This window comes from Brassica oleracea, chromosome C2 (genome assembly GCF_000695525.1).
Source record: "Brassica oleracea var. oleracea cultivar TO1000 chromosome C2, BOL, whole genome shotgun sequence".
NCBI lineage: Eukaryota > Viridiplantae > Streptophyta > Magnoliopsida > Brassicales > Brassicaceae > Brassica > Brassica oleracea.
Window position 1 is genome coordinate 37,062,328 of NC_027749.1, and position 8,500 is coordinate 37,070,827.

General features: G+C 34.0%; 2 protein-coding genes and 1 long non-coding RNA gene across 6 annotated transcripts; all 3 read left to right on the forward strand.

Annotated features, from left to right (window-relative positions):
• The first annotated feature begins 1,975 nt into the window (after positions 1–1,975).
• LOC106322514 (actin-related protein 9) lies at positions 1,976–5,440 on the forward strand. 4 transcript variants are annotated; one of them, XM_013760556.1, is made up of 17 exons: positions 1,976–2,109; positions 2,184–2,256; positions 2,360–2,469; positions 2,561–2,623; positions 2,716–2,887; positions 3,039–3,238; positions 3,319–3,439; positions 3,526–3,680; positions 3,748–3,798; positions 3,908–4,039; positions 4,120–4,209; positions 4,304–4,374; positions 4,444–4,610; positions 4,687–4,730; positions 4,819–4,868; positions 4,968–5,100; positions 5,168–5,440. In XM_013760556.1, exons 1-17 carry the CDS (start codon positions 2,107–2,109, stop codon positions 5,309–5,311), a joined length of 1,779 nt encoding a protein of 592 aa, XP_013616010.1. In that variant the 5' UTR covers positions 1,976–2,106; the 3' UTR covers positions 5,312–5,440. The 4 variants fall into 4 exon arrangements, with proteins under 4 accessions (XP_013616010.1, XP_013616012.1, XP_013616011.1 ...); XM_013760558.1 differs by having other exon boundaries at positions 4,968–5,064; XM_013760557.1 differs by having other exon boundaries at positions 2,719–2,887.
• Positions 5,441–6,019: 579 nt separating this feature from the next.
• Positions 6,020–6,936, forward strand: LOC106326332. Its single transcript, XR_001267200.1, has 3 exons — positions 6,020–6,537; positions 6,646–6,788; positions 6,870–6,936. It is a non-coding gene; the product is annotated as an uncharacterized LOC106326332 (long non-coding RNA).
• A 20-nt stretch (positions 6,937–6,956) lies between these two features.
• On the forward strand, positions 6,957–7,755 carry LOC106326331 (putative SWI/SNF-related matrix-associated actin-dependent regulator of chromatin subfamily A member 3-like 2). Its single transcript, XM_013764336.1, has 3 exons — positions 6,957–7,117; positions 7,273–7,359; positions 7,465–7,755. The coding sequence occupies exons 1-3, from the start codon at positions 7,105–7,107 to the stop codon at positions 7,617–7,619; spliced, it is 255 nt and encodes an 84-aa protein (XP_013619790.1). The 5' UTR covers positions 6,957–7,104; the 3' UTR covers positions 7,620–7,755.
• The last annotated feature ends 745 nt before the right edge of the window (positions 7,756–8,500 follow it).

Here is an 8,500-nt window from a genome sequence, read left to right on the forward strand (position 1 = left end):
ACAGAAATCATATTATCTAACACTGACTAATCTTTACTACCTTAAACCAATGAAAATAAATTTTAAACTACATAGTTTATTTTAAAAATTAAACAAAAACTATATGTTTAATTATTTACTCGATAATATAAATCTGTGAAGCGAAAAGTTTAATTTTTTAAAAAAATTCTAAATTTGTGAAATGTTACAATATTTTTGAATATGAAAATAAAACAATATTTTACTAATCTTTATATATATAGTTACGATTTTAATAATGAAATAATAATCCAAAAAATATATATATAAAAGAAGATACAAATACATGTGAAAGTTTGAAACAATTTATTCAATGAAAAAAATATACCGTAAACTTATTATGTTTTAAAAATTGATAGACACATATATATTATAATATATTACAAGTTAGAATTGAAAACAAAATGTTTATATCAAAATAACTTAAAACAAAAATGCGCGGATCGAGATCTAGTATATAATTATAATACTTTATATAATTTTACATTTTCATATATAAATCAAAACTAAAATAAATTTTAATTTCTAATTATAGGTTATGATAACTACAATTAAAATTAATTACTTTTGGATATAAAATTTAAATTGATTCCGAAATTTTTTTTAAATTTTTTTTTAGAACTTTCTTAAAAAATATTTATTGTTATTCAATTAAAAAGATAAATATTATAATTAATTCATGCAAAATTTGATAAAATTTTAAAGAATTGTCCAAATGAAAAAATCACGCTTGAAAAATTCATCACTATAGTATATATATATTAAAAATATTATATATTTATCGATGCATGTTTGTTAACCCAACATCTATATAAATATTGATACATTATACATGTGATTATACATATTGATACACAACATCATATGTATAACATAATTAATAATAATAACACTTATTATGATAATACAATAGTGTTAGGATTTTAATATTTGATTTGATTTTATTATTTGCATGGTCAAATTCTAACATTATTTTATTTGCATAATAAATGTTAATTATTACTATTATTAATTAGATCATATGCATGTATTAACTGTAGAATAATTAAATGTTATTAATATTAAGTTGATTATAAATGGTTATATGCAATTATAATTATATATTGATGGAGTAAATATATTTTCGAAATTATCCATTATTAATAATGGGGGTGATTGGTTGGGTTTTATCTCCCTAATTTAGTTTTATTTATTTTTAAATCACTAAATTTTACCAATCATGTTGTAGCTTTACTTTTAAAAATTAAAGTCTACATCAAGTTTTTATTTAGTTTTACCAATCATGCTTTACCTTTATTTTTAAAGCTACAACAAAATAAAAATAAAACAAAATTTTTTCTTATGTATTTTAGGCAAAAATCCTACATCTTCTTTTTATAGGCTGTAGAATTTGTAAATAAAAAAATATCTATAATATCAAATAAATTATATAATCATAATAAAAACTTTTATAAATATTTTAATTTTGAATTTGAGTGTTTTTAAATTATTAAGATATTTAAATAATATAAATATTATTTACATATCACATTTTAAATTATAATAAATTTTGATAATTTATTAAAAAATATTAATAAAAAAATATTTTAATTTATATAAAATAATAATTTTATATATATAACACATATTTAATATATTTTATTTTAAAATATCTACAGCCTACAGCTTACAGCTACAACAAATTTAACTACAGCAAAAATCTCTGCAGAAAAAATCTACAGTAACAACTTTACAACTACAACCGATTTATCTACGTCTAATCATCTGGAGCTAAATTTTTAAAGTCAGAGTCGAACCAATCATCACCAATATTTTGATGGAATAAAAAGATAATTAAATATATTGTTAGGATATTGTTATGAAAATAAAAAATAAAATAATGTAAGCAACATTTTAGGGATGATCTTTTGTAACATTATTAAGTTATACAAATAGTTATAATAGATATTTTCTCTCTGGCTGGGGCCATTGTCTCTTTAGTTAAACACTTCCGTAGCGCTCTCTGTGAAATATTGCGATCTGGTTAAGCTTTTCAAAATTCGTGGAAACCCTAATTCGACAGGCTCTTCTTCTTTATTGGCCGTGAAAATGGTAATCTTCTAGTCTTACCGCAAAGTCAACAAATCAAATTATCTGACGCAGAGATCTTTTTTTATCAATGGCAGGATTACTTGAAATCAGTAGTCCCGTCTCAGCTTGTATCCGAACGAGGATCAAATCTCGTTATCATCAACCCAGGTGTGCCCTCTTTAATTGATCTTTTTAGGTAAAAAGGAATCTCACACTGGTGCTCTCTCTCTCTCTCTCTCTCTCTCTCTCTATCTCTATCTCTCGGGTTTAGGGTCTGCGAATGTAAGAATAGGACTTGCTAAGCAAGACACACCTTTCAATGTCCCTCACTGCATTGCTAGACACACCACCATAATCGGCAAACCAAACCTTCTCGATCAGGTCTTCTTTCTGGTTCTTGTTTAAACCTTTCTTCCTTTTTTTTCACTTCTGTTTCTTTCCAATAAAAATTTGTTCTTTATATATCCCCCAGATGATTAACACTCAGGTCACCACCACCAGTCAACAAGTTGACCGTGAGAGAGCTTTCAACACTGTAAGAAATCTTGTTTCCTCTGTCACTAGAATTTCACTTGTTGGTGCTGCTCACTCTTTCGTTTTTTCTTTTTTTTTTTTTTTTAAACTCAAAAGACGGCGTCGCTGTTGAAGATACCATACCTGGATGGAAGCTCTTCTTTTGGCTCACGCAAGACGGCGAGGATCGATGGATACAACCAACCAAGTACTAATACGAAGAAAGATACGGCCTTTCCTTGGACTGATGTGTTTGAGGACGAGCCTAGTTCGCTTCCCACCTCAGGTCTCTGTCATTCTTCAATCTCTCTATTTATTAGAACATAGTAGAGTATAATCTGCTTTATCAGATTTATATCTCCTACATATAGGAATGTTATTCTTTTCTGAATATACATGTGATGGGTTTCAATGTGTTTACTTCATGTACACACCAGAAACCTCTGCTCATAGAAGTGAAGACAACGCAGATAGAGCTGCTCCTGATGTTACAGACTCTGGTGAGAGTAAGCGCAAGTATAGGAATATGATTTTTGGTGAAGAAGCTATGAGAATATCTCCAAAAGAGCCATATACCATTCACCGTCCTATCCGGAGAGGCCACTTCAATGTTTCGCCACAATATTCAGCGCAACAGGTACATGTTTCTTTCCTGTAATGCTTTCTCTTCTCTATTCTAGATGACAACTTATTTGATACTCCTATCTGCCTCTCCAGGTTTGTGAGGATTTAGTCGCTATCTGGGACTGGGTTTTGCTAGATAAACTTGAGATAGCTCACAGTGAGAGAAACAAGTATTCTGCTGTTCTTGTTGTCCCGGGAACATTTGACAGCCGCGGTAAAGCCTTAATGTTCACTTCCATCAAGACATATGTTGATTGATGTACGCTAGTATTCTGATTTGGATTCATGATATTTTATCAGAAATAAAGGAACTGCTAACTATCGTGTTGCGAGACCTATGCTTTAGCTCAGCAGTGGTCCACCAAGAAGGTTTATCCACCATTTTTGGGAATGGTTTGTCAACAGCTTGCATTGTGAATATGGGAGCCCAGACAAGTGCAGTTGTTTGTATCGAGGTATTAGCAGGATAGGCGAAAAGTCTAGGTGACTTCTTCCATTATAACTTTTGATATGTTTTTGTAGGATGGAGTCTCATTGCCAAATACTGAAAAGATTCTACGTTTTGGAGGAGATGTAAGGATATATATATATATATATTATTTATTTATTTTTGTTTCTCTTTTCTGTTTCTAGATGAGCTACACTGCATGCTAAACTTTCTTCATCTACAAACGATTTTCAGGATATATGTAGATGCCTTCTATGGATTCAGAGGCATTACCAAAACTGGCCACAGCTCCGAACAGACGTTTTGGCAAAGCCAATCGATATGCTGATGCTTAATCGACTTAAGGAGTCATATTGTGAGATTAGAGTAAGTTGGATTATCTCCGTTGTTATTTTTCGCTTGATAAAAAAAATATTGAAACTAATATGATTTTTGTACATAAACAGGAAGGAGAAGTTGAAACAGCTGCAACAGTTTATTCTTACGAGGACGGCATGCCAGCTGTGGCTCACAAGACAAATCTCACCTCACTTAACGTAAACATAAAAAACAAGCTCAAGTCATGATTCTGTTAAATGCTCTCTTCTTATGTTTTAAGTCTTGAAAATAGATTTTCTTTGGTTATCTCAGGTTCCACCGATGGGTTTGTTTTATCCTAACCTTCTTGTTCCTGAATTGTTTCCCCAGCCACCACGTACATGGTCAGAATCAATCCTTTCTTATAACCCTTTCTTCTGTTGAGAGATGTTCATTTTGTATATTGTTTTTAGGTTCCAAGACCATGAGAATATGTTGGAGGAAACATGGAACATGGACTTTGGTGGTGGTAATATGGGATTACCAGTGTGGGATAGTTTTGCAGTTTCTCCTCTGAACCCGAAGAAAGAAGAGAAGATTGGTCTTGCTGAAGCCATTACCAGCAGCATTCTCTCTGCCGGTAAATGATTCACTGTCTGTCCTGTTTGATATCGGAAGGTGATGACTCCTAACAAAAGACCATTTTTGGCTTGCAGGACGCATAGACCTTCAGCGAAAACTATTCTCCAGCATACAATTGGTAGATTCTTGAAAACCTGTCTGTTTCTATAAAAGACTCGGTTCCTCCATATAATCCCCTGAAACTCTTGTTTTTTGCTTCTTCTCAGGTTGGTGGTGTTGGTTTGACTAAAGGTCTGGTCTCAGCCGTGGAAGAAAGGTTTGTTCATATCTTTTTGAACATATTTGTCTTCAAAGAGATTGCTTTGTTGAAGTAATTGTTTGTTCCCCCACCCCCCCTTCTCTCTCTCTCTCCTAGAGTTCTTCATGCGATACCTCCAACGGAAGCCATAGACACGGTGGAGGTTCTGCCGTCAAAAATGGATCCAACATTCGTATCTTGGAAAGGAGGAGCGGTATGTTCTACCTTTTTGCATCTGTTTATGAGCATGGTGAGACGTATATATATATATATATATATGTATATAGATAACTATATTGAAACGGTGACAAGAACAGATTCTGGGAATATTGGATTTTGGAAGGGAGGCATGGATACACAGGAACGAATGGATGGAGAATGGGATACGAGTAGGGAGTGCTAAGAAGTACAGAGACTCTTATTACATTCAAGCACAAGCATTTTGTTTCATCAACTCCTAGTGTTACGTTGTTGTTAAGACACTTTTCTTAATACACGAGAGAGGGAGTAAAAGCAAAGTTATTTTGTTAGTTTGTAGCGGAGGTTTATTTATTTATTTGTTTTTGTTAAAAGAAGTTGGTTACGGTTGACTGTGTTTGTTTCTGTCCCACATCGGGAAGAGAAGTGAGAAGAGGTCGAGCAGGGCTTCTATATATGGGAGCTGGGCCTCCGCTTTAAAAATTAAAAAGGGTCGGATGGCTATTTATGCCACGCTCAGCCTAAGATTAAAAGGGTGAGTGCTGTATGGCACAATCAAGACATATGGCCGACATTATTTCTGGAAACCCGATAGGGTTGGCTCGCTCGGCCGACCCTCCAATTTCTCATTTTATTAATTATTAATCTATTTTTAACTGGAAATTGCATCGAATAATACTAAAACAATTAAACAAATAACCGCAAGAAAGTCTATAGGTAATATTTGTGAGAAAGTTAGAACAATGTTTTGAAACCGGACTAGATACCGACTTGGTCTAGCTACTGATAGACTCCAATGTTTTGAAACCTGATTGGATACCGACTCGGTATAACTACCAGTTCAATTGGTCCAATTGGATTTTTATTCATATATAATTTATATATTTATATTATATGAACCGAGCTCGGTCGAAACAGTAAAGAGAAAGACGGAACTCGTCAGTGGGTTAGTTCAAAGACGTTTTATTAATCGGTAAACAGTTTGATTACAAATAATGAAAATTTGATCGAAAAGTAAGTCGGTGCTCGAGCGTTGGCCGGAAAAGTACAAGTTGGCGAGAATACAAAAGAATAAAATTATAATTCTAGCCGCCGAGTGTGTATGTGTATCTTTGTATCCTCTTGTTCTTCTTTCCTCTCTCTTATATAGTTGTTCCTTCGTTCTCAGCTTTAGGTCGGTCCGACCTAATGGGCCCACTATGGTTAGGCTGAGCGTTGGGGTCGACTGATCTCTCCATGGGCCAGGCCTAGCACGCTTCTTCAGGACGCCAAGCGGAAAGCTGAGCTTTAGTCGGGAGCCCGCCGACTTGATCCGGCTTCTCGGGCCAGCTTGACGGTTCAAATATCCTATTTGATGGGCCTTGTGGAGGGATGAAATAATCCATCTCGTACATCATCTTCTAGTCATCCAACCTATGTTCAAGTAATTTAATTTGAAAAATCTGAAGCAGAACACGACTTCTATACCGCCGTTTCCAAGAGATCCAAAGTAAGTGTTACAGTTCCATGTTTCAAGCACAAAAAAAATCTGTCATAATCATAACTTATTTGAAGGATTGATGATGTCTTGGTATCTTCATGATTTTTTTTTAAACAGGGCGAGAAGAGCATTTTCTTTAGCCAGTAGTATTGTTAGTGAATCTTTTGGAGATTCCACTGACAAGAAGAGGAGTTGAGTTTTTAGATTTGATGAAAAGCTGGCAGGCGTTGAAAGAGGTCAATGAAACCAAATACAAAACAGTAAGTAAACAAACTCTCCAACTCTGTTTGAATCGAGCATATATAGAGCTTAAAGATTATTATGCTTTTGTTGTGTATCAGGAGAACTTTATGTCTCCTAAAGCTAGAGGAGTTTAGTCTGAGTTTAACCGCTGCTTCAAACGTCTTCATGGTACCCCACTTTTTCAAGCCTAATTTTTGATACGAAGGCTTATATTTCAGAGAAGCAAATGGGCCAGCGATAGAATAATATGGGCTGGGTTAAGTGTCTTTTAACCTAAGGTATATAAGCTGGGATGAGAGTTAGAGAGCTCTTTTATCAAGTTGTTGATCATTCATGTCATGGGGAGGTGAGAGAACTCCATTATCAGTCTCTCAAAGTTACTTGTAACCAGTTACTATTATCAATATAATCAGTGTTTCCTTTTAAATCTCTGTTCTACAAGTTTGATACAGTAAAACGTATCAATTTTCTCTTATGATTTGCTCTGATTCTTGAATAAAGAAGTTCCATGGTGGAATCCAGCAGTGGAAGAGCAAGCGATCATGAGAATTCATCGCATAGGGCAGGTACAGAAGATTCATTGTCAAGGTAACACTTACAATAAACTTCACTTGTGAGTTTCTTACCTCCTACCTATATCGATCTCTTAAGAAATAAGATTTTTGTTTTGGAATGATTGTGTGCATGATATAGTGGAGGAACGGAAGCATCGGATGATTACTGGAGGTTTGACTGACGAAGAAGTTCAGTCAAGTGGGCGAGACTTGAGCTATCAAAGCCATAGGAGCCAAGGTGCTACACTGCTAGTCTGCTACTTATCATATAAAAAGCTGTCACACAATCATTAATATGACGATTATAACAACTCCAAGACACAACAATAGATTATTAAGGAGCTGTTTTTCAACAAATCTTTTTACTAAGACGAATTTATGTAGAGCGGTTTTGTATTGTTATGTGGATGATATGGTTGTCACTCAGTATGATTCAGAAGTATCTCAGATCTAAACAAGCAGCTAAAGAGATTACATCTGAACAACAAAAACGCCAATGTTGTCCAAGCACTTGAGACCTCATACAAACGTCTTCTTCACTCGAATCCCAATCAATCAAACCAATTAATAACGCAACGAAGCAATGCCCAAAACTCAGAGATTAAGATAGAGAAAGCAGTGCAAGCTTAAATCTAACGTAGAGCATATACCAAAAGCAATTTTCGTTAATATAAAATATTAAAATTATAAGATGAGAAGGTGATTTAAAATCTTAAGAAAAAATTCGAAAAACCCTCACTAGGGATTATCAGTTGATATCTGAATCATCGAAATCATCGTCAAAGCCGTTGAAGAATTTGGTGTCTTGAAGCTGCTTCTGGTTGGTGAAAACATCACCAAACATCTCCAAGGAGGAGTCGATATCATCGACGTCCATCGGCATAGTCGAGGATTCATCGACATCAATACCAGTTAAAAGGTTATCGTGCTTCATCAGCTCTCTTTCCCAGTCTCTATTCATGGCTTCCCTCTGCGTTAAGTCAATCAACCGGAGTCTTCTTAGAGGCAGAGAAAGACGGAGATATTATACGTTCTGAAAGTTAGGTTTTACCTTTGGTATTTATAAGCTTGCTCTGGTGAACTCTTTATAAATATGTATGATGTATCTCATCGTTGCTAAAAGGAAATTAACAATTCCTAGAATTGAAAATTAATTAATTGGAATATTTATTTAG